Here is a 24914-nt window from a genome sequence, read left to right as displayed (position 1 = left end):
ACTTCCCGCCTTTTTGACACATTTATCCACTCATACAACACTCACTGCAGGCTCCAAGGCAACGGCTGCTTAACACAGGGGTAAATGAAAGTCTGTGTGTGTCTTTATGTTAATTTATTCTGGATTTATGTCACATTTTGCCATTTGACCCAATACAAATATAAACAAAGACCACAACATTGCCAAAGATGTGTAAATCATAATAGGGCAGAAATTGTGCTGAATTATGTTAAAGGGTTGGCAGAAGCCACACTGAAGAGACAGATGCTTTGCGGTCTGATATATCTGGGTTTAATTAAGCAGATTTAGCACCACGGGGAATGCAATCGCCCATTATTCACACAGTGACATATGCCCTCCAGTCCATCAGAGGGCGCTGCGCTCACCTTGGCCCCACAGAGTGATGCACTGCTGCTCGTGGGTCTGGCAGATGCCGTTGTAGCAGTAGCCGTCCACGCCGTGACAGGCGTGGCCGTCGTGCATGTAGACGTTGGCGGGGCAGTGGGGGTTGGTGCCGGTGCAGAATTCGGGAAGGTCGCAGGCGTTGGTGGACTCCCTGCAGGGCGTCCCGGCAGGCTTCAGCTACGGGACAAAGACAGGGCCCAAGGGTGAGCCACGGACGAGCATTACATTACATCTCATTGCATAAAACTGAAGTACAAAGCATCACATCAGTGTGTTACATTACATCTCATTACATAAAACTGAAGTACAATGCAGCACATCAGTGTGTTACATTACATCCCATTGCATAAAACTGAAGTACAATGCAGCACATCAGATTACATTACAATGCATTACATAAAACTGCATTACAAAGCATTACATCAGATTACATTACAATACATTACATCAGATTACATTGAAATACATAACATTTATGTCTGACATTTTAAGCCCTTTTATAAAAGGGAAAGAAAAGAAAGAAGCTAATTCAGCGCTAGCAGAGTTTATATGAGTCTATTTGAGTAAAACGCACTGTGTTGGAGCTGACTCGACGCAGCGCTGAAGGTGCGTTACCTGGCAGTCTGCGCAGCACTGTCCGTGTGCGCAAACGGCTCCGTCCTTCAGCGTGCAGGTGGAGGCGTTGCAGCAGGGGTTGGTGCACTCCTGAGAGGGGAACAGTGCATGGGTATTACTGCAGGTACAGCCACCTGCGTTTAGGGCCGGCGACGCCAGCGGGGAGGGAGCTGGGCTGGTGGACCTCCCATCGGCTGCTCTCAATGACTCCTGACTAATGCCTGTTCACTGTCAGTGCAGTCCACCTCCTGGAGCACACAAGGCCAGCAGGCTTTGTGTTAGTGATTCCCGAGGATCGGTTTCTAGAGTAACGGTCCACTCAGGATGCTTGTCCGTGTGTGTGTGTGTGTGTGTGTGTGTGTGCGTGTGTGTGTGATTATGTACGTGTAAGTCTGTGTGTGAGTTCATGTATGCGTATGTATGCGTGTGTGTCTGTGAGTGACTGTGTGCATGTGTGTGTGTGAGCGACAATGTGCATGTGTGCGTGCATGTGTGTGTGTGTGCATGTTTGTGTGTGTGCGTGCGTGTGTGTGTGTGTATACAGTATGTGTGTGTATGTGTACGTGTGTGTGGCCTAGCTCAGAGGGGATGTGATGTCATAGGAAGACTCTCTACAGCAGAGATATTCCCTGCCCTGTATCACAATGAGAGGAAAGAGGCAATGCTGACAGAGGGGGAGGGGGGGGGGGGCACTGAGCCTTTCCAGATCCCTTTACGGGACCTTTCCCCTGCCAAGAGCGAGGACCGGACCCTCATTAATAACCAGGCCCCCACCACCCGGCCCTCTGAGCACAGGAGGTGCTGATTGGTCAGCGTGGGACCAATTTGCCGTCGCCACGGTTGCACGGATGGTTTATACGAGTTGGCTCCCATCTCGCAGGCTGACGTCAGCTTATTGTTTTGCGATCAGAGCAACTCTTTTATCCTGGTAAAACCGGGCATCTGTACGCCCCCCCCCCCCCATCATCCCCCCACCCCCCACCTCCTCCTCAGCCCCTACAGATCTGTCCAAATCACAGTGCAGATGCCCCTTCTCTCAACAGCCATCTCAACACAGCGTGGGGACTTCCCAGCATGTTATGAATTAGCTAACCAAACATCAGTACACTCCTTTTTAAGTAATAATGTTGGAAAGCCTTTGCTTTGATAGAAAGTTCGTTTAAAAAGCAAAGAAGATTTTTTATATATTTTTCCCCTCCCGTCTCCTTTGTTATGTTTTGTGAGTACACAGAGTGTAGATTATATGTATAGCTGTTTATTTAGGTGCACCAAGCATCGCTAATCATTTGATTTAACCAATCAAATTTCAACTTTAAATCTTTTAATTTTTCCAGGTAACTTGAAAAATACAATTCCAATTGTACAGCGAAGGTAAATGACACCACTGCTATAAAGGCGTCAGACAAATTTCCCTCAAATGCTGAAATAACACAGAAGGCCAGCTAATGCAGCAAAACACAATGGTCCTCCTCATTTTTAAGCGTCATCTATGAGCTTGCATACATTTATTTAATAATTTATTAATTTATTTCTGTGACTGAAAGGAGGACTCCAAGGCCAAGGCCTATTTTCCATTGTTGCCTTCAAGGCAGATTGTCTGCTCTTCATGTAAACAGCGCTGAGGAAAAAGCGAAAGGACACTCCACACAAAGTCTGAAGAACGCGGTCACTCGTTTGAATAGCCTAATGCATCACATCTCTTGTGATGTTGTGCTCCGCCCCTTCATCTGCCTGCTTGACGCATGTCACACATCCTCCAACGGGAAGGCCTTGCATCGCTCTCGCGTCCCACAATCGGCTGCTTGTGGGCGTGTTTTCTGTTTTAAAAACCGTGTTTGCTAAATGTATGTTAATCGTATATTTCGAAAATCCACACACAGCAATAATTATTGAGTCCTCCTAAACAGAATCATGTCGAATGAGGAAATAAAATTTTAAACCAGAGACCTTTACACGTCGGATCTTTAATCTGATTGGTTTTCGCACCGTATTCCTTTCAGTCACTCCGTCGGCTTTCCTCGCATCGCCAGCTATCCCAGGATGCCTTGTAGATGCGAAGAATCGGCTCTCATTGAAATTAATGGAGGTGATTACGAATTTGCTTCTCCCTGGAGGATGTGTAGCTTCACCCTTAGTGTGTCACTGCGATGCATCTTGTGCCTAACCTGTTTACTCCCACAGCCTTGGCTGAAAACCCCTATAACAACTCGCCAGATGTTTCACACCACATCTTGCCAAGCCCTGTGTTGCCTGCTTTCCAGATGTGAGCCTTTTTTATGACATGGGAAGATCTGTATTGAGTCAAAGAAAAGCTGCACGCCCCCCCCCCCCCCTCCCCAAATCTGCCCTCATTAAATGTTAGTTTGTACCATTTTCGTGGGGGATAGCAGAAAGCTAAACTCGAGCAGCGTGCTAATCGACTATAACTGGAGCTAGGTGGATTTTGCGCCCTCTTCTGAGCGTGTGCCGCGTTCGTGGGCGGGTTTTCGTGCGAGCGCGCTCGTTTCGCGCGCGGGCTTGTACCTCCAGCTCGCCGCAGTCGCACTCCTCGCCCTCCTCCACGTAGCCGTTTCCGCACTTCTGCCCGCCGTACAGCACCTTGATTTCAGGCATGTTGAACAGGCACATGCCCACGCCCTTCTCCAGACTGGCCGCCAGGTCTTTCTTGCTGCAGCTGCTGAACACTGTCGGAAAAGGGTACCTGCGACGAGGGGAGGGTGAGAGTGAGGCTTTAGAACAGCAGGGGGCAGCAGCAAGGAGTTTTCTTACCTCACAAATGACTATCACAACTTCCTGTCAGGAATGTTGTATTGGCCAGGGAAGAACAGCAAGTTGCATTTCTCAAGATGGGGCAATCACTAAACATTATGGGGACCTAGTTGTACAGTATATTAGTATAGGGGCGGAAGGGAGGGTTGTTTGTGGGGGGGGGGGGATAAGGGGGGTAAGGAAGTGGAGAGGGATGGGAGGTTGGGAGTTGGGAGACTGCGGAGGGAAAACTATGTCCCCAGGGACTACAGCTGAAAATCAGTCTTTTCACTAAATGAAGCACATTTATAATAATTTGCACTGTTCCTGTTTAATAAACTTAATGATGCAAAACTACAAGTACCAGGCAAACACACCTGGAGAGCCAGTAGTAATATGATAAAAAATCACAATTTGAGTCGAGAGATTCAGTCAATTAAGTTGAAATGTGCAACCAATTAAACTGCCATGAAATCTCTGTCAAAGAAAAAGAGGACTGTTGAAAGACATTTGCAGCGCAAAAGCTTTGTAAATCTCTTTAGTTCAATAGCAGGGAAAGTGTTTTCCAGGAAAAAGGACGCATGCCTAAATGTGATTTGTTTGCTTTGTTTCAAACTTGAAGCTAATTTAATTCAGCTGTCTTTTGGCTGCCATGACGTTCCATGTGTGGAGAGATAGGTCTGTGTTTGTGTACACAAGTTTGTTTGTGTGTTCTGAGTGGCTGCGTGTGTGAGTGCATGTGAGTGTGTGTGTGAGTGCATATGTGTGTGAGATTGTGTGTCTATGTGCATGTGTGCATGGTTGTGTAGGATGTATTTCAGGAAGTTTCCATTATCAGAACAAAGAACAAACTGACTGCTTGCCAGTGAGAAAGATCTACTCCACCAGCCAGGTCTGTGCGCAATTTAAAGCCTCTGATTGCAGTTCCCCGTACAAGCACTGTGGCTAGCTCTCAGACGTGAGCCGGAGCATGTCTTCCAGGATGAGCGTATGTGAGGACATCCCGCTCTCCGTACGGCCAATGAGCCGAGCAGATGAGCTACCCGCCTCTCTCACACGCATCGCTCGCTCCGCTAGCAAACGGCGCAACCGGGCGAGAGTCAAGACAACAGCAGGGCGAGTCAGACTCGAGAGAGAGAGAGAGAGAGAGAGAGGGAGAGACAGACTCGAGAGAGAGAGAGAGAGAGAGGGAGAGAGAGAGTCAGACTCGAGAGAGAGAGAGAGAGAGAGGGAGAGAGAGGGAGAGACAGACTCGAGAGAGAGAGAGAGAGAGAGAGAGAGGGAGAGAGAGAGTCAGACTCGAGAGAGAGAGAGAGAGAGAGAGGGAGAGACAGACTCGAGAGAGAGAGAGAGAGAGAGAGAGGGAGAGACAGACTCGAGAGAGAGAGAGAGAGAGGGAGAGACAGACTCGAGAGAGAGAGAGAGAGAGAGAGAGAGAGAGAGGGAGAGACAGTCGCGTGTGGGAATCTCTCCTCGGCCTCCGGCGGATTTTCACGGTCCGTTGGCGTCCAATGAGCTTCACCGCCGTGTCCAGTTGAGTGAAATAAACAAACAGGGAAAGGAGCGGGGAGCGGATTTGTTTAGTCTGCGCGCGGGAGGCCCGAGTGTTTCCTCGTGCACCGCTACGCCTTCCACCTCTGAGGAGATGAGAGGATCTGGGCTTCTGTGGGCAGTACGCCTGGGCCGGGTGAGGCGGAGATATGGATAGCGTGTGTGTGTGTGTGTGTGTGTGTGTGTGTGTGTGAGAGCATGTGTGTAGGCATGTGTGTGTGTGTCTGTGTGTGCACATTTACATGTGTGTGTGTGCATGTGCGTTTACATGTGTGTTGAGAGGCGCTCCCTGTCAGAAACCAGCTGACATGCTTCCCCCGTCCCTTCAGTGGGGTACCACAGCACTCCAAAAATCTTATTTTGTGGTTCTCTGGAGTGCACCAGTGTCTGCTGCACAGCCTCTCTGTCAGATCACTGAAGAACGTTTGTGTGTGTGAGTGTGAGATAATGGCCACAGGGAAGTGAATTACACCATCACCTCGTCTGCTATTCTTTCACTTGCCTTTTCTCCCATTGTGTAAATCTTTAAAAAAAAAATTATTTTCTATGTCTGGTCCCACCGGATTTGGAATGTCCAATTTTTCAACTATGTACAGGTGTGGTCATATATGCACCCTGCTAGGGAGAGTGAAGACAACTCGCGGTCCTCTAAATCATGTGATTCCAGCCTGCAGCTTCACCCTGCAGCCACAAGCTGTGCATGCGCAGAGCAGGGGAAGAGGAGACCCAATCATATGCATGTGCACAGTGGCCCAATCACACACACAGGCAGGATCCCTCCCATACATCCCCTGGGTGACACAAAGCCACCTGTGCACCATGCCTGCAGGGCTACCGGCCACAGTCAGCACTGTTTAAGTCTGCTCTTACGCACTTTTTATTCCTTCAGCAGCATTAAACCCACAAGCACCTATAACATTAAATAGGAAGCCATTTTGGCTCACTTTCCTAAAGCTGACAGCACGCTGGCTATGCCAGATAAAGCACTAAATAAGTCAGACTCAACACGTTGCACAATGGTCTCATTCCTGGCTTCCATTTCTTTTACACTCAATCCTTGCCTAGTGAGGCCATTGCTGTGGACTCCAGCTGTCCCAGTCACCACCCCACCACCCCTACCTTAAAAACCCAAATGTCATTCTGAGAAAAGTTTCATTACATATAACAGAACCCTTGGGGAGCGGCTAGCGGTGTGGGGTAGGATGGGGCGGGACGGGACTGCGGGGGGAGTTCTGGAAACAGACCCAGTGCAGATCACGCAAAGGTCACACCCCTAGAGCTGCAGTGTCACAGCAAGACAACATCTGCGCAGCCTGAAAACGTCCGCACAGTTTACAAACATCTGCACAGCCTGCAAACATCGGCAGTTTACAAACATCTGCACAGTCTAAGAGCATCTGCACAGCTTGCAAACATCTGCACAGTCTGCAAACATCGGCAGTTTACAATCATCTGGACAGTCTACAAACATCTGCACAGCTTGCAAACATCTGCACAGTCTGCAAACATCTGTGCAGCTTGCAAGCATCAGCGTGGTCTACAAACATCGGCACAGTCTGCAAACATCTGCACAGCCTGCAAACATCTATACAGCTTGCAAACATCTATGCAATCTACAAACATCTGCACAGCCTGCATTGAAACTAGGAACCTGCTCCATTTGTAATCTGTGTTGCTCACACACACCACCCTCCCCAATTTAACCTCTGACCTTTTCATTTTCAGGGGAAGTAATGCTTTAGAAAGACATGCATGGCTTTACTATTACACCACAAAGTACATCTGAACTTTCCCTCAACGTAATGTAGACATAAAGTGATGTGGGCACTTTTTATAATATGGAGGGGGCTGGGGGGGGGGGGGGGGGGGTTGGTTTGAAGAGCTGAAACAGCTGTACACCCCTGGGGGTACATGCTATCCCTGGAAAAGGTCATGACAATTTGGGGTACACACTACATGAAGAGGCATGCCATTATAGGTTTTAAAGCTGGGAACAACCAGAGGAGCCAATAGTTGAGTAACCTTCTATTTCAATTCTCAAGAATCTGCAGTACTTTTTTTCCCAAATACACCTGACCCATTTCTGTCTGCATTGATAATGGAGGTGCACAATAAGAACATTCCGGATGATAACTTCCTCAAAAGCTTTTTGGGGGCTTTCTGGGAAATCTTTTTTTCAGGACCTGGAGTGAGGAGCCCCACAATAACGCAGCTTTCATTCTGATCAAGACTGTACTTAACTCCACGCGTCCAAAGACACCCCATCCTCAGAACTCCAACTGTTCAACCAGGCCAGTTCTATCAAAGATACTGTACCAACAGAAACCAAGACAATTAACTCAATTCTGCACGCTCACTGTCCTCTCCATGTGTCGTGTATGAACAATTGCATACAGACTACCTTAGATGAGCAAACACTTCATTAGGAACCAGAGCTCCTTAGCTCAAACGGAATACATTTCTTCCACGATCTCCCTAACTGAAAAACAGTCTCTCGTTTACGCACCAGGCCCTTGAGTGCGTTTTGTACAGAAACGCCTTTATTTTGACGTAGAATGTGGATTCTGAACGCCCCGTGACTGTTGTTGCAGCTGTCCTCTGCGACACTTCAGTTACAGGAAATTAGAGAGAATACTGCCCTCTTTGTGTGATGATATTAGTCTAAATCGCACCACATGCTCACTTCCCCCACAGCAATTTAATAAGGGTTTTGAGGGGTTCGTATATTAATAATTTCTTATTTATGACACACAGCATTATCCAAAGCCGCCAGCAGCAAAACTGATTGCTTAAAACAAAAAACACGATAGAGCCTGTATCACTGGCTTATTGTTTCAGTATAATAAAATTTAAAAAATAAATTACTTCAAACTAATTTCCTCATATTTCTTTTGGTGACTTGATAAATATTTATTTTGTTTTACAACCGTTTTAATAGAAAAATCCAGTATTTGAGATACAGTACAGTTGGAAATTGGGTGATGGTTTGGGTTAGGAAAACAGTAAGCACTACGGTTCAGGCAAGTTTGGGTTATGTTCAGTACTGGTTTACACACTTGGGTTGTGTTCAAGACTGGTTTACACACTTGGGTTGTGTTCAGGACTGGTTTACACACTTGCTGATCTGGAAATATTTTCAGTCAGATCTGGCAGAATTGCTCATGTAAGTTCGGTGGACGCACTTATGTTCTCTTTCAATCTAAGTAAATCTGAATAGCAGCATCTGCTAAATTAAACAAGATTGTTACTAACCACACAGTGGCTTAATGTAAAATACAAACATACAGTAGTTTAATACCAAGCAATTACAGCAACTATAACCCCAAATTAATGAAGCGAAGCAGTCTTATTATTGATAAGAAACAAACATATCTCTGGCCAATAGAAACACATAATATTTACTTCCTGCTTCAGTGACTCTGCTTATTTCCAAAATGTTTATCTGCACGGTTGAGCCCACAGGAAATCACTAAGGGCTCATCCGTTATTATAGCTTAATAAGATAACGAGCGCCACTGATCGCTTTCTTCCCTCTTCTGCAAGCTTGACCGTTTCAGTTTCGTATAATCTCCCAGAACTGCTAAGCAATCCAGAGTGCACAGTGATAACCAGAGCCAATAAGGCTAAAAGCAGCGAGAGTGAATTAAACGATACAACCCAACACGCTGTCCAGTGCTTAGGAGCATGGGGCACAAACGACGCAGAGAGTCAGTCCATCGATTGGTGTGCTGGGATGTAACCAAATCAAGCAGACATTCGCAGTAATTTAATAATGCTACGGCGGGCTAAACTTGAATGGCCTTTGCCCTATGTCGGGATGTGGCTAATGCGATTAGCACGAGTCGTCTCCCTCCGGCTGACGTCCCGTTTTGGGCTCAAGCCTCAGTCTGAATCAAGATCTGGGGCAGGGGCTCCGTGGGCTGGTGGCCTTTTGCGGAAGTCAGACAGGATTATGGTCAGGAAGACACGGCGGAGCATGGCTGCTCTGCAGATCTCAGCTGGGACAGGAGGGCAGCAAGACAGGAGGACAGCGGGACAGGAGGGCAGCGGGACTGGAGGACAGCGGGACAGGAGGGCAGCGGGACAGGAGGACAGCGGGACAGGAGGGCAGCGGGACAGGAGGGCAGCAAGACAGGAGGACAGCGGGGACAGGAGGACAGCTGGGACAGGAGGACAGCGGGACAGGTGGGCAGCGGGACAGGAAGGCAGCTGGACAGTAGGGCAGCTGGGACCGGAGGGCAGCAGGACAGGAGGGCAGCGGGACAGGAGGGCAGCTGGGACAGGAGGGCAGCAGGACAGGAGGGCAGTGAGGACAGGAGGGCAGCAGGACAGGAGGGCAGCTGGGACAGGAGGGCAGCGGGACAGGAAGGCAGCTGGACAGTAGGGCAGCTGGGACCGGAGGGCAGCTGGGACAGGAGGGCAGCTGGGACAGGAGGGCAGCAGGACAGGAGGGCAGTGAGGAGAGGAGGGCAGAGGGGACAGGAGGGCAGCTGGGACAGGAGGGCAGCAAGGACGAGCATGTGTGGGCGGGGCTCCGGGTGTAAGAGCTGCACCAGCTCGCTCATTTCCCACCGTCTGCACCACACACAAAACAAGCTGAGCTCACAGGAAGCTCCTACGTCTTTACACAGATCTGTGACTGGCTATCCATCCTGCCACTTCCACACACACACACACATGCAAACACACACACACGCACACGCACACGCGCACACACACACACAATAACAGGCACACACACACTCACACATACACACACACACACACGCGCGCATGCATGCACATACGCATGCATACATCACCACATACACACACACACACACACCTGGAGGCCCATCTCTGCACAAATTTCTCCTGGTGCCGTCAATGACAATCCGGTCATCCAGCCCGAGGTTGGACAGGGTGCCCTGTCCATCTGAGCCACACACCAAAAAAAGGAGAGGAGGGGAGGGGAGGGGAGGGGGGGAGAAGAAAGGAGAGGAGAGGAGAGGGGAGGGGAAGGGACAGACACCAGGCCAGGGCGCCAGACGAGAGCCCCTCATAACCTCTCAGCCCCCGCAGCCGCAGGGGGAAGAGCGAAAATGTGACGAGCTCTAAGGACCACAAGTCCACCGTCCAATCGAGCTCCCCCGAGACGGAGAAAATAAAGCGTTTTATGGAAGGGCGAGGCGGAGCGCGAGGGTGGTGCTAATAGCTGGCTCGGCCCGACAGAGGGCTCTTCACCGTGCTGCTCCGCGCGTCTCTGTGACTCTTCACCCGTGATAAACTGAAGAAGACAGCCGACCCGGGGGAGCCGGGCGCTCAGAGATCTCAGGAACGCTGTGTGTAATTCCTCTTCCCTCAGCTAACCTAATAACGCTGTCATACAATGCACTTTAATTTAATAACAAGCAGCGCCGATGATTACTGGAGAGAGCTAGCGTTTGTTAGCTGAAGCCTGGTGAAACTCTCTCCGGGGGTTCTTCAGATTGAAAATTCCAAAAACCAATGAATAGATAAATAAATAAATATAATGGCATCCAAATGTATTCTGAGAAAGGACTAACTCCACAGGAAATGGAAATGAACTGTACAACAAACAACGCTTTGCGGCTTTTCTTATCGTAACCGCCTACGGTTAACAATCCCACTGCTTTCATTCAGTGAGGTATTTAAATAACAGGATTAAAATAAGATATTCAATATACACGCATATTTTTTGCTAGTTTTGTCATGAAATTAATTTGCAGTTATACAAAACGGCATACGTGACAGACGCCTTATTGGGGAAGGTGTTACACTTCAGTTAAGTTTGTTTCCGGCTGCAGAGAGAAGCTTACAAATCGAACAGGCTAATAATGACATCATTCTAACTGCCAACAGTTCCCATTGGGTGCAGATTCTATAGCCAGTACAAGGACATGTTACTTTCCTGTTCCTGTTTTCAGTGATCCACGCCGTATCCATGTGAACAGACACACTGGAGCGTTATCCAGGACGGCCTGAAAACCCATTTCAGTTCGCTCGCCGCTTGTCCCCTCGTGGTTCTATACGCGCATAATTAAGAACAGCGTCACCGCGGTACCACTGAACCCGGTCCAGCCAAAATCTCAGCTGGGTCCAGTAAAAACACCAGCCCGCCGCCCCCCCAAAGCTGCCAGAAGACTGGTGCTGAAAACCCGAGCCATCTGCGAAGGCTTGCTCGAACCCCATTCCCCGCCCCACACCAGCCCCCTGGGCTAACCAGGCTGGGGTTGCACTCGGATCCAAAAACCAGCACGGGACGGCTGGATACACTTACAAATTACTGCGTTTATTTTCATTAAAAAAATAAATATATAAATAAAAAACAGCTGGTGAACTCATCCTAAATGAGCATTGATCCTGCACGTGCATTCATCACCAGATGAAAGCAACAGCTTTTCGGACAAGGGGTTAAATGACGTTATTCGGTGGTGAGTGTTGCCTGGTTGGCATTTTCGGGGCATTGCGCGGTTCTCTGGTTTATCCTCAGGTGACCTTGGGATCATGTGACCCGCAAAACAATGAAATTCCCTTCCTTGTCACCCCCACCAATAAAAGTGCCATCCCAGGGCTTTAAAGCAATCTTTTGCAAAAGCACACGGAACAACAATTTAATAAGGAATTGCGTGTGTACAAATGTAAGCATTTGATAGCGATCAAACCGTTTGAGTATAATGTGCAATTAAACTTTAGCAAGGCCCAATTAGCGCAAGGTTAACGATTCTTTAGGATATCGCAAATGTAGTGCAGTTAGCGGGGGAGATTTAGACATCATTTGCAAGCCATTACATTATGAGGCTTGTTCAGGACTAATGAAGCAGCTACGAATGATTTCCTGGACTGCGTAAATCCCACATCTTAGCCCAGCCAGCATTAGCAGCGCTGTAGCAGGGGCCTGTGACTGAAATAATGCCTTTGGCAGAAGGCCTTCTCCCAAACGCACTGGTTTAATCCGGAGTAGCGCCTCATCTCTGTGGTGTCGTTTATAATCCGACGCACATTCAACAAGACAAATGTTAGCTTCTTTTTGCTAGCCTCTGCAGAAACAATTCAAATGTGGTTTTTTTTTGCCGCAAATGTTCACTGACATTTACCAACATTCTGAAAAGGCAGTGCTCACTAAAAACCATCACCAGAGAGGGAAGAATGAAGTCCACAGTCATTCGGCTGAAAAAGGTAATATTTTTTTTTACATTAAAAAAACAATAGACAGGTAATTTGCGGGGAAAATTGCTCTCTTCATGAATCCATACCCCTGCCGAGAAAAACAGAACCATTACTGTAACCGTTAGAAGAGGGCACAGTTTGCTGTGATCATTGTCCTTGCTGAAAAAAGGACTGGTCTCACCCGCCAACGTTACTTTGGGACACACCTCAACCTATCGTCTTGAAGGGCACAACGCCAGAACGATAACATGGCTGACCGTTAAATTTCAGAAGTGACAGTCAACTTCAAAGGCTGACCTTTAGAGTGCAATATTTCAGAGAATGGCATTTGAGGTGTACGTGGGTAATTTTGACAGCTCCGGCCGCGGGACTCACCCGGTGGACGGGGTCATTATGCACCCCCCTCTGTCCACCGTCATCCTGCACCCACAGCCCCTCTCCGGGGTGTCGTGGTTCATCCCGAAGTTGTGCCCCAGCTCGTGGGCCAGGGTCACCGCCGCCCCCAACGGGTTGTCAGAGTGGTCCTGAGGAGGGAGGGGGGAGAGAGGGAGGAGAGAGAGGAGGGAGGATGAAGGGGGGAGCGAGAGGAGGGGGGAAGGGGGAGAGAGGGAGGAGGAGGGAGAGAGGGAGGAGGGGGGAGGGAGGATGAAGGGGGAGAGAGAGGAGGGAGGAAGAGGGAGGAGGGGGGGAGGAGGGAGGGGGGGGAGGGGGACAGTGGGAGGTGGCAGGGAGGGGATGAGGGAGGAGAGAGAGGAGGGAGAGAGGGAGGAGGAGGGAGGGAGGGCGGGAGAAAGAGAGAGGAGGGAGGAAGAGGGAGAGAGGGAGGAGGGGGGAGGAGGGAGAGAGGGAGGAGGGAGGAGGAGGGAGAGAGGGAGGAGGGGGGAGGGGGACAGTGGGAGGTGGCAGGGAGGGGATGAGGGAGGAGAAAGAGGAGGGAGGGAGGACGGGGGAGGGAGGATGAAGGGGGGAGAGAGAGGAGGGAGGGGGGAGAGAGAGTCCTGTTATTATTTTACTTCAGCTTAACCAGGGAAGTCAGCTGAGGGCGGAGCTCTCAGTGATGGCTCGGGGAACGTGATTGGATGTAAGGGATGCACCGCTCAGTAGGAGCAGCTGTTTGGAGGAAATCCTCTCTGATGCTCGTACAGTGAGCAGGAAGAGGAGGAAAAATCAATGGCAGCCATCACATGCTCTGTTTCGCATTTGCATAATTTAGTGTGTTTACAGTAATGGCAGTCTCACTGAAGCTAAGTACATGCTTCATATGTAAATGATTCATATTTGTTACAGATAAATGATGAAGTGCAACCCACTATCATAGCAAACAAACTCTATTATTATTATTATTATTATTATTGTTATTATTATTATTATTATGCAGCATTTAATGGTATTTATAATGTTAAAGATTGATATGTTTATACACAGTCATTTTGCATAAGAACAAAAGACATAATTTTATCAACTGTCCACAGAATGGATCACAAACTGAAATCTTGGAGAGCTCAATTCAGTGTCTGCTGGTGTTTCAGAAATTAAGTGCTAAATTGAAATTTAATTGAAAGGAAAACACCAAGACCTGAAGACACTGGAGTTAGACCTGCAGCCAACCAGGAGTGGAGGTTGAGACCGTTGGTCTGGAGCGTATCCAGCACTAACATAATACACGACCTGGAAAGCTACTCCGTGCAACACAACTGCCTGTGTAAACAAATACTTTGTGACATCACTGCAAAACGCACATTTATCTCCCTAACATGTCATCTTTAACCTGCTCGCCGTGGCATCATGGGAAATGTCAGCACGCTCACGCCCGCGGCAGCCTCAGTCTCGCCTCATGCAGGCAGATGCTGCGCGACAGTAAAAGCTGATTAATAATGGAGGTCTGCTCTCGGAGGAGCCGAAACCCACTGACCTTCAAAGAAAGGAAGTGAGAGAGAGCTAAACGTGAACAGCCGCGCCCGTTTCCTGTAAAGGTGAGCGAGAAGCGCACGCACCAATCCCCTGCGACCCTGCGCATAAGTCCCACACAGGTTACGCAGGCCGGATGGAGGGTGGGTTTGGGTGAGGTGAGTGGCTGCTTGTGGTCGTTTGACAACTGAGAGGAGGGCCCTTAGTTAGTCAGCACCCCCCCCTTTCAATAAGAGGGGGAGCTTCAGGGGTCTTTAAACCGGGAGAGAACTCAGAGTGAGTCTCGTGGCACCGCAGGTTCGACCTTCATGCAGAAGAACTCCCGTGTCTCTTTTTAATTTCTTTTTGAGACACCCAGTATTTTTTTTTTCACCCAGTAGTTTTGCCCAGTATTAAAGCACAAGCTATTTCCTGTCATCTCTGATGTCACAGAGTTTGGGAGTTTAAGTTACACAATCGCTTAGTTACTAGAAGGCAACTACAAAGAGTAGTCAGTGTTCGGAAAGCAGACAACGTACTTGTGTCTGTGAGAATCCAGCCCTGCTGAACAGATTATGAGATGCCAGTGTCTTTACAACAGCGTGGAACTCAAAAATGCTCACATTGTTTCAAATACAGTTTCACATTACGTCAAAACAACACCGATTGAAAAGTTTCCCTAAGTCTTCCCAGACCTTGCAACTTTGACCCCAACAGAGAATTTGTATTAAAATTCAGCTATTTATATGCACACCCGTGAAATTCTAACTACACTCTAATTACTTCCAGAACCTCAAAATTAGGAAGTGTTCCTTTTTGGGACCCGTTCATATGAACCTTAACCCAGGTAACCAGGAACTTTAATCACATGGCCAAGCTTAGCAACATGAGTGAGGACCATAGACATATGGAGACAAGAGGCAATCTCAGGCAAAGGAAAGAGCACTGTGGTATAACGGCTAGGGAACTACACTTTCAACCCAGAGGTTGCAGGGTTGATTCCCAGACGGGGCACTGCCAGTCATTCCCTTGAGCAAAGGCGCTAACCCTGAATTGCTTCAGACAATATCCAGCTGTATTAAAAGGGGTGCACGCAAAATGTAAGCTGTTAAAGTCACTCTGGATAATATAGTGAGGGTATAAAATTAAAGCCGCAAGAATTTGACCTTGTTCTAATGATTAACTCTGGGCTGCAGTAGCTCCAGGAAAAGTGCTTTGTTTCTGTATGGCTTCGGTTAATATGCCTCCCCCTCCCACTGGCTGTTTATCATCCCTCATAGAAACATAAACGCTGCGTCTCGTGTAATTCTGGGCGCCGTGATTTATTTCTATGGTTGGGCAGCTTGCTGGATAACTGCTTGCCCTGCTGTGGCATTTCTAACCTTGAATGAGCTCTCTGTCGCGGAGCTCCTGATGGTAATAAGTGCCACTTCCTTCCACGCTGCCCTGAGCCTTTTTTTATTCTCCCAGTAAAGTTTGGAATGGGCCGGGAGTCTGGCTGAGAATGGAGAGAGCAGTGCGCTCTGAATGTTCTCATGTAGCGCTGAGTATGTCGAACAGGAGCAGCTGAGTTTGGATCGGAACCGAGTCATTAGGGGTCAGGCTACAGACGGCACAAACATTGCTACTCTTCTTGGGCAGTGGCATCATTTTGTTTTTCCCCCATTTTTTCAGATTCATACTGGTTTTACCCCTCTGTACTATCTCTGGAGTAACCTGACCCCTTACTGAGGGAAGTGGCTTTAAGGGCGATCATGTGACGCGTGTCGAGTTCTCTCATAGGTGCATCACTCACCATGACGATGCCCCCGGATTGCTCCACCGTGCACATGCTCATTATGGGCGCCATGCCGATGGTGGTGCCCTGGAAGTACACTCCGCTGTGGAGACAGGAGGTCACCAGGGGGGTTAGAGAGAGCCCCCCAGACTCCCAAAAAACACTGCGTGAGCGTATGTTTGTGTGAGCGTGCATATGCGTGTGAATGTGGGTGTGCATGTGGCTGCATGTGCACATTTGCATGTGCACGTGTTAATATATAATACAGTTAGAGACCACCCTTTCATTTATTTACTTTCCAGTACAGCCATCAAGTACACTGTGACCAAAAATATCTGGACAGCCCTTAGTCTGGGGCTGTTTATCGCAGCAATGGGTAGCTTCTATTCTTTTTCGGAGACTTTCTTTCAGTATTTAAAAGAAATCTGCAGGGATATTTTTCCATGTTTCTTGAAAGAAGTCCAAAGTTCAGTCTAAGAAGGTTGCATTTTCTGCTTCACTTAGCCCAAGTAATCACAAACACTTTCAGTGATGTTGAGGGTTGGACTCTGGAGTGGCCAGTCCATAGTTCTGGCAACACCAGCAGCTTCATCTTCTTACCAGTGTGCTTGGGGTCATAATCTTGCGGTAGAATGAATGTGCTACTAATCAAACACTGTCCAGGGGGTATTGCATGACATGTTAAGATTTATTTGTTTTTATCATTCATGATTCCTTCAATCAAAACCAAACTCCAGATGTTTTTATACAACCCCAAACTTGCTCTGATCTGCCTCCAGGCTTGACTGATGGCTGTAGATATTGTCCCAAGAGTCTTTCATTGCTTTGACGGCATACATGCTGCTTGCTCTTACTTCGAAAAAATAAAAAATTTAGACTCATCAGTCTATAAATCATGAATACTGATACTCTACATCTCAGGTGTCCATTTTTTGGGTAATACTGTAAATTTTTGTTTATTTCCTTTTCTCAGTAGTGCCTTTTTGACACATTCTTTCAGACACATAGCACTGAGTTGTCTTCTCACAGTAGAAGGATTGACAGAAACACTTACGGATTTCTTCTGATATGAAGCAAGTGTGCAGCTTGATTTTCTACTATCTCTCACAGATAAAATCTTTTAATACCAGTCTTTGTGATAGTGATAGTTTTGACGGTCTACAAGTTCTTGCACGATTGTTAGGAGTCCCACTTTCTGTATCTCGCTATAATCTTTTGAACTCCAGTTTTGGAACCTCTCATTTTTTCACTTACTTTCACCTTCCTTATGTAGTTGAATTATCTTAAATCTAACCTCATCAAAAATACAGTATCTTCTTTAACCATTTCAGATGCACACAACAAAGAAATCTGCAAGGCAGCTGAAGTATGTTTGTGTAGTTTGTGTGAGTATGTGCGCATGTGTGTTTGTATGCGTGCGTATGTCTGTGTGAGTGTGTATATCGGTGTGCATCTGTGTGAGTGTGTGTATATATCGGTGTGTGTCTGTGTGAGTGTGTGTATATCGGTGTGTGCCTGTGTGAGTGTGTGTGTATATTGGTGTGTGTGTGGGTGTGTGTGTGTGTATGTGTGTTTACATTTGTGAATGTGCGTGCGTGTCTGTATGTGTATGTGTGTGCATGTTTATCAGATCTGGCTTCCCCTACCTGATGAGCTGGGCGTTGTCGTGGGGCCTCTGAGGCAGCAGTTTGAGTTTCCTCCAGTCCAGGAACTCGTGCAGGGTGGTGAAAGGGTCCTGGGTGATGGAGCACTTATCCCCGTCGCTCCACACCTCCAGCCCCACCAGAGCCACACGGATATTCAGCGCTCTGTAGAACTGGGAGAGATGGGGGGAGTGGTCTCAGGCTCCATCCAACAAATGGGCTCCTCATACATTCAATGGGCTTGCACTCACGAGGCCTACTGCATCTATACTGTCCATCAGCCCAGTTCACTCCAAACTAAGACTGCTGGTGTTCACTGGGTCATGCCAGGGAGTATGGTGAGTTAAGAACTATGCAACTATTTTGCATGCACCACATAACCATTCATAAATGTTTATCAATAACCACAGGTATTCATAGGGCACGTGAAGTCACTAATGATGCAGCGAGTGACATCACAATGACATACCAACTGACACACCACTAGGGTTGGGTATCGTTCGGAATTTGTCGATTCTGATTCCAATTCTGCTTATCCTGGTTCCGATTTGATAAGAAGGGGTGATACTGTCATCATCATTGTCCATCTCAGCATATAAAAGTTGGATGTACGCTGTTTTGTTCATTGTTATATGTTAACCGAGTGTTGCGGCGTGTTACGACTAGGTTTGAGGACATAATGGAAATTAGAAACTCACATTTCTTAAAAAATGACAAATGGTTCTTGGAAATTTGGAATTCCAATTCAGAACCGGTTCTCGATACCCAACCATGCACACCGCATGCCTATAGGCATTTACTGACATAAGACTTGATATGAATGTCTATGTAGCGCTTATGAAGGCATTACGTAGGACTGCTGCATCGTACGCTCGCTCTTACCTTGTCCACGTAGTTGGCGATCTCGGCCAGTCTCTGCTTCACCTTCTCCAGATCTTTCCCTTGTTTCTGAAACTGGTCATTGACACAAGCTCAGCATCAGGGGGAAGGGAAACTCTCCAGAGTGCTTTAAACATAAGGCTTTGACATTGAGTAAATCCCTCATCCACAAACAGAAATGCCATCCGTTTAAATAACTGGTAGCAGAGTCTTTTAGGTACTCAACTGGTAGCAGAGTCTTTTAGGTACTCGACAGATGATACTGATGTGTCCAATTCTGACAAAGACACTGTAGTTGACTTGACAGGTTGTTACACTGTTTGCCATCTGGAAAGGCAGGCTAATTGCATTTGTACGCTGACTGACAGGCGATTAATGACAATGACAACACTGAAAGAGAGGCTGAAAGCCAACAATAGGAACAGACTAATCTTGATTTATTCACCTGATTAAATGTGAGAACACTACAAACACTTTAATCTGGTCAGTCATATGTTATCAGTGACATCATTAGAGAGCATCAGGCACTGTGTCATGGGGAAAATAAGCCAAGGGATGGGGGTTGGTTCGGTGTTTTTATGTTTGTGCAATGAAACAAATCTTATTTGATATGGACAAATATGAGGTATAGTCACAGACTGGTTTCCTTAAGCCTCATCTCTTTTTAAACACCATGTTCTCTTCAATTTAGTGAACACATTGTGTTCATTTTCTTGACGTCATACTGAAAACCTGGTTCCTTTAGCCTCTTATTCTCTTTTTTGTTTTCTGCATAATTTTTCTCCCTTGTAAATAAAATCAATGGTGCTCTAATCAACTGGCTTTCATTGCTTTGTTTCCGGCATACAACAAGAGGAAACATGTTTACGATGGCAATCTGTAGTGCTTATGAATCTCTTTCCCCAAAAAGCATGATGTTTACCAGTCCACAGCTGTCCAGAGACTATCAACCTCTGACCACAGCTGATGGCCAGAGATCTGAGTGACACTTCCTTTCGGTGGGTCTGATGGTGAATCCCAGCTTCCTGTAAGGCTAGTCTCCGCCCCTAAAGTTGCTCACTGACCGAGCTCTTAGACGGAAGAGCGTTTCCGCCATTCGGCCACACACGTCCTGTTCCTCCCGCGGGCCCTGGCTTGGTCATGGTGTTTGGCCAGGAGATAATGTTCCTAACGCAGGGTGTGGGTGTGGTTGGGGGGAGCACACAGTGAAAGGGACCTGGGTGTGCACTTACCTCCCTGTTGTCAGCCACGATGATCAGCTCCACGTACTTGGTGGTCTTTTGGGCCTGCCTTTTGTGCTGTTAAAAGCGTGAGGGAGGGAGGGCGGGAGAAAGAGAGAGAGAGTGTGAGAGAAAGAGAGAGAGAGGGAGAGAGAGCGCACGTCACTTTCATTTGTCTTATTGACTCTCCGAAAAGGCCAACCTAAATATAAAAGCGCACCATATTCTCAGGGGGGCTCTTCAGAGGTCTCCTCTGTCCAATAAAGAGCACTGCAGCACTAAAACAAACCACTTTACGATAAACTGTCCTTCCGGTGCACAAATGTTTTTTCGTATTATTTATGGACACACCACTACGATACTACGGCAATTTTTTCAAAAGATGCCCCTCGCGTTTTGCTACAGGTCATTGATATTTTTGCGTTCCACTGAAAAATGACATTGCATGTGAAAATGAGCTTCACTACACAAAGGTCATATCTATCCTTCACAGATCCACACGTTTCCCCGAAATGTCAACTCTTCTCTTGCAAAATGTATCTTCTTTTAAAAATGTGCCCCGGTGTCTCCTGAGCTTAATGTATAAGCGGGTATGAACTGACACGGGGAGGAAGTTTTTCAGTTTGCAAGGCGAGCATTCTTTATTCCAGCATCAGGCAGACAGGAAATGCATGCTGATTGGTGGATGATTTTCTGGCCCATCGTTGCTACATGTCACTGTGATCTGGTCCCATGGCATAGCGAGCCAAATACAGGTCCTGTGCCCTCGCGCACTGTTTGATCCAGTTGGCTCCCCTCAAGGGCTCATCTATGCTCTTCAAGTGTAATGAAGGCTCTGATTGGTCCGACAGCCCGTTTTTGGGTTCGAGAGACCGTGCGACTAAAGTCCACCAGGGCCCTGCCCAGCCATCCTTTCAGAGCACTGCCAACAAGTGTCCTTTGGCATGTTCTAGAGGTGATGTGATGTTATTACCTTTTTTAAATACATAGTTTAATACTTGCATTACACAAGGGATTTGAACATTTGACCTGTTAGCCTGGCTTCCTATCCATTACACTATACTGCCCGCCCTTCTCATTTAAAGTCAGGATTTAAAAAAAATTATATTATGAACCCTTATAGTCTTAGGGATGAGTTAACCAACCGTGGCTAAGATTTTTGCATTAGTAACACTTTTTCCCTATTGTGATTTCATTAGATTTAATTGAGTTTGATTTAGTCCAGTGGTAGCAGCCAATTAGCTTAGCAGAACTGGTGTGTGTAAAGATCACACCGTCTTCACACACACACCAGCTGGATGCTCCTCACGTAACGCCCTTTCCCACAATCAGACCGCTTTTCAAGATTGCGGAGCCTCTGGTTATCGGCGCGGTGGCAAATTGAATCTCTTTGTGCATCGGGATAAATTGCGCTATCCGGGCCCGATCTTAATGCAGAAGCCCGCTTTGGGAAATTTTCAGGAATCGAGACTGACAGAGCAGGTTAAACCCGATGCCCAGATAACCGAGCCGGCCTGCCCCCCAAAACATGACATTTCACAGATAGCGGCGGGGAAACGGGCGACCTAAACCGAATGAATCATAATTTCTTCGGCTCAAAGGGAAAGGAAACGAGCGAAAGAAACAACAAGCGGGATAAAATCCCTGACAGAATGCTCAAAATCTCCCGAAGACCGTCTTGTATCTGGGGAGTTACCGGTTCACCGGCGGGCTGGAGGCATTATGTTATTGTCTGAGTGCATTAAGCGGAGGCGGATCACTGTCTCAGTCATAATCAATTTCCCACATCTCTCAGAAAGAGAGAAAATGACCCAGATACATGAGGATCGGCATCATTTTCATCTGGAGGACAAAAAGAAATGTTCTATAATTTAGTGTTAGCAAAATATATACTTAACTAAATTGTGTGCCTGCATACAGTTTCATGCAAAATACTGGGCACACCTGCTCAAAGTGCATTTTGCCAATGAGTATCCAAGTATCTACTTTACTCAGTAGCAGTAGCTGTTACACTGCTTTTTGCACATAAAGGTCATTGCTGTTTTGCACGTACACTGTTTTCACCTTGTCTAATGTCAGTTTTTTTCTCTTTTGTTTGAGGTCTGTATTGTATATTCTTTAATTTTTTTTTCTGTATTTTTCTTTTAAGCTCAGTACACCCTAATTACAATTCAGCAATTCAAACAAAAAAACTGTACTGAACTGAACTGAAGTGAAAGACTAAGAGATTTTTTCATTGCTCACCACTGACTGATTTTGGACACGCAAACCATTCAGAAATGAGTTGGAAATTACATTTAATGGCGGTATTTACGGTGCATATATAATTGAGGGCTAAATGCTTTGGGCTAATATCCTTTTGCATACCAAAATTTCTTTATTTGATTTAAGCTAAGGAACGAAATAAATGCATTTGTAAATGCACGCTGTCGTTGGCTTTACTGAATTGACCCATTGACAGAAAGCTTTGCCGATAGATTGATCTTACCCTGGTGCTGAATGATCTGAAGAGGCTTCCTGTGTTGTCTGGATAGGCCACTGATACATTGTGTCCATGACCGCAGGTACCGAGAGGACTCCCCAGATTCTCCCCTCTGTAAATCAGATGGGTTCCATTGTCTGGATAAAACGCCGGTTCCAGGACCAAGGTTTTATTTTCAAGTGTGATGAATCCCCTGCGAAATCAAGGATTCATCAAATTGGCACAGATTGGGCCGTCTGGGTAGTGTGGAGGTATAAGCACTTGCCTACCACCACAGAGACCCGGGTTCACTCCCCGGCAGTGGTACCTCCGGCTTGGTCAGACGTTCCTACGAACACAATTGGCAGTGTTCGCGGGTGGGAAGCTGGTGAGGTTATGAGTCCTGATTGTTGAATTGGCGACTCCTACTGGTTGGTGCCTGTTCAGCAGGGAGGGGATCTGGGGGAGATAGCGTGAACCTCCGCACTCGTTATGCTCTCCCAGTGAAACTCCTGGCTGTCAGGTGAAAAGCGGCTGGCGACTCCACATGTATGAGGGCATGTGGTAGTCTACACCCTCCCCAGACCAACAGAGGATAGTGCATCGACCAGGACAGTGATACACACGGGGAATGGGTATAACGACTAAATTGGGGAGAAAATGGAAGAAAATGGCAACAAAAAACATAATAATAATTGGCACAGATGTGCTGTTTAACGATCTAACACTGTGACAGCAATGACAATATATTCCACAATTCCCCTGCCAACAGCGCACCTAACAATTTCTGGCTTCTAGAACATTCTGGAAAAGTCATGGCAAACATTCCCAACAAATATCTTTGCCCCGAATGTCTCTTTACTGGACCTTCCCTGGATGCCTGTTACTTTTGTGACAGGAAGCACAGCTTAAAATGGGTGTATGTGACTGATTGTTGATTATGATGCACAGTCACGAGGAGCATGATTTGGTGTCCCTGTGTTTCATGTGTTTTATCTATTGTGCACGGTTAAAAAATAATTAGAAATATGGATGTCATTTTTGTTTCATCTGTGCAACAAATTTGACATTTCATGCTTTAACAAGACATTCTCCATCATGGTTTTTTCATGAATAAATGTTCACCATTAGGAGACATTACCAGTAAGTTTGCATGCAGCATGCTGCAAATGTTTTTCAGTGATGCTTGGTTAGAATTATATGTACATTTTGAGACTGCTTCCTGAATGTTCCAGTAATCTCATAAACCAGTGGGAATCTAACTCGAATGTTCCACAACGTTCTTCAAATGTTTTGCATTAACTAGGATGTAGGAGCAGTATTTTGCAACACACCGCAAACAGTGTCCCATTGTCAAAACAAAATATTAGTTTGGACCAAGTGATAACAAAACACATCCTGCAATTCAATCAGCCAAAATGAGTTAAATTTAAAATGTTTATTGTAGGATTAGGTTGCCTGAGGATGCAAATTTCGTCTTGTTTGAATTATTTCTTCAGGCACCGAATGCATTTTGGACTCCAAATTAAATCCAGCTTAGAGATTTTTGGTGAACACACAGACCCAAATGTCACAATCATCGACAGCGATTAAATTGTTTGTCTGTCATTTTTTTGTCCCATTTTCCCAAAATGCCATTTTGTGGTGTCTGGCTTGTATAATAGAACTGAAGAAAAACACTTTTTCAATGGTCAGAAATGCCAAGTTACTCATACACACACAAAGCCCTGTCTAGAAATGATTAATTCATACTTGCAAAATCTAGGCCTACCATTCAAAGTACTGATATCAAAACTAAGCCAAGTTACAAGAAATTGAATTATTAGAAGAAGTCATACCTAATCATTTATCAAATCACTTTTCTGTATTTGTCTGTCTGTGCTGGCTATAGATATTTCAGTCTCACAATGTGGAGAAAAAAAACAAAAAAAAAACATGCAGTTTTCTTAACAAGCTTGATAATTACCCCTAGAACTCCAAGGAAGTCAAAGACATTTGCTGGCTCATGAACTAAGAAGTTCCTGGTGTTTACCGGTAGTATTTATTTAGAAAAGATTACCCCCTCAGCATTTACTGAATGATCATCATTATACTTAATTATATGGTTGCAGTGTACAAGGCATATAAAAGTTTTATCATCACATACTGTATTTGTAGTTGAGGGCAATTAAGCAGGAGATGAGCGTACATCAACAGGCCCTGGAGTTTTATAGTTCCCAAATGTTCATTCAGAGCAGTGGGATGCCCTGAGAAGCAATGGGGAATAATGATATGGCCGCATACTATAAAATCTGCCCTTCCTTTTAGGGGGGATCTGAAAAATGTATGGGTTCCATTATTGGACCGTGTGGAAGTAATCTCTGAATGACATGTCCTAGAAGGTCATGGCCTCAGTTGACCCTTAAGAATGAGGTGGTTCAAGGTGGTCAGCAACTCTAGGAGCTTTATATTAACCCAAACGCAAGTGTCTTTGCTAGTTTCAGATTTCAGATGGACACAGAAGTCATTCTCCTGTCCAGTGCCCACATTGTTCAAATAGCAAATAAACTAGCACCCAT

At 46.5% G+C, this 24914-nt stretch overlaps 1 protein-coding gene across 2 annotated transcripts in view; it reads right to left on the bottom strand.

Moving 5' to 3' along the window:
• The window catches only part of LOC118217673 (disintegrin and metalloproteinase domain-containing protein 12-like), a 94858-nt gene that overhangs the window by 15583 nt on the left and 54361 nt on the right, over window positions 1-24914 (bottom strand). For both annotated transcript variants that reach the window (XM_035399622.1, XM_035399623.1), the window contains exons 6-14: window positions 22384-22570; window positions 19908-19973; window positions 18679-18750; window positions 17800-17969; window positions 16172-16256; window positions 12865-13013; window positions 3544-3721; window positions 1021-1110; window positions 387-582 (exon numbers count right to left, since the gene is read on the bottom strand). In XM_035399622.1, coding sequence (XP_035255513.1) covers window positions 387-582; window positions 1021-1110; window positions 3544-3721; window positions 12865-13013; window positions 16172-16256; window positions 17800-17969; window positions 18679-18750; window positions 19908-19973; window positions 22384-22570 — 1193 coding nt within the window. The remainder of the gene's footprint in view (window positions 1-386; window positions 583-1020; window positions 1111-3543; window positions 3722-12864; window positions 13014-16171; window positions 16257-17799; window positions 17970-18678; window positions 18751-19907; window positions 19974-22383; window positions 22571-24914) is intronic.

The sequence above is a fragment of the Anguilla anguilla genome, chromosome 18 (assembly GCF_013347855.1).
Source record: "Anguilla anguilla isolate fAngAng1 chromosome 18, fAngAng1.pri, whole genome shotgun sequence".
Taxonomy (NCBI): domain Eukaryota; kingdom Metazoa; phylum Chordata; class Actinopteri; order Anguilliformes; family Anguillidae; genus Anguilla; species Anguilla anguilla.
This window is presented reverse-complemented; position numbering and strand designations above follow the sequence as displayed.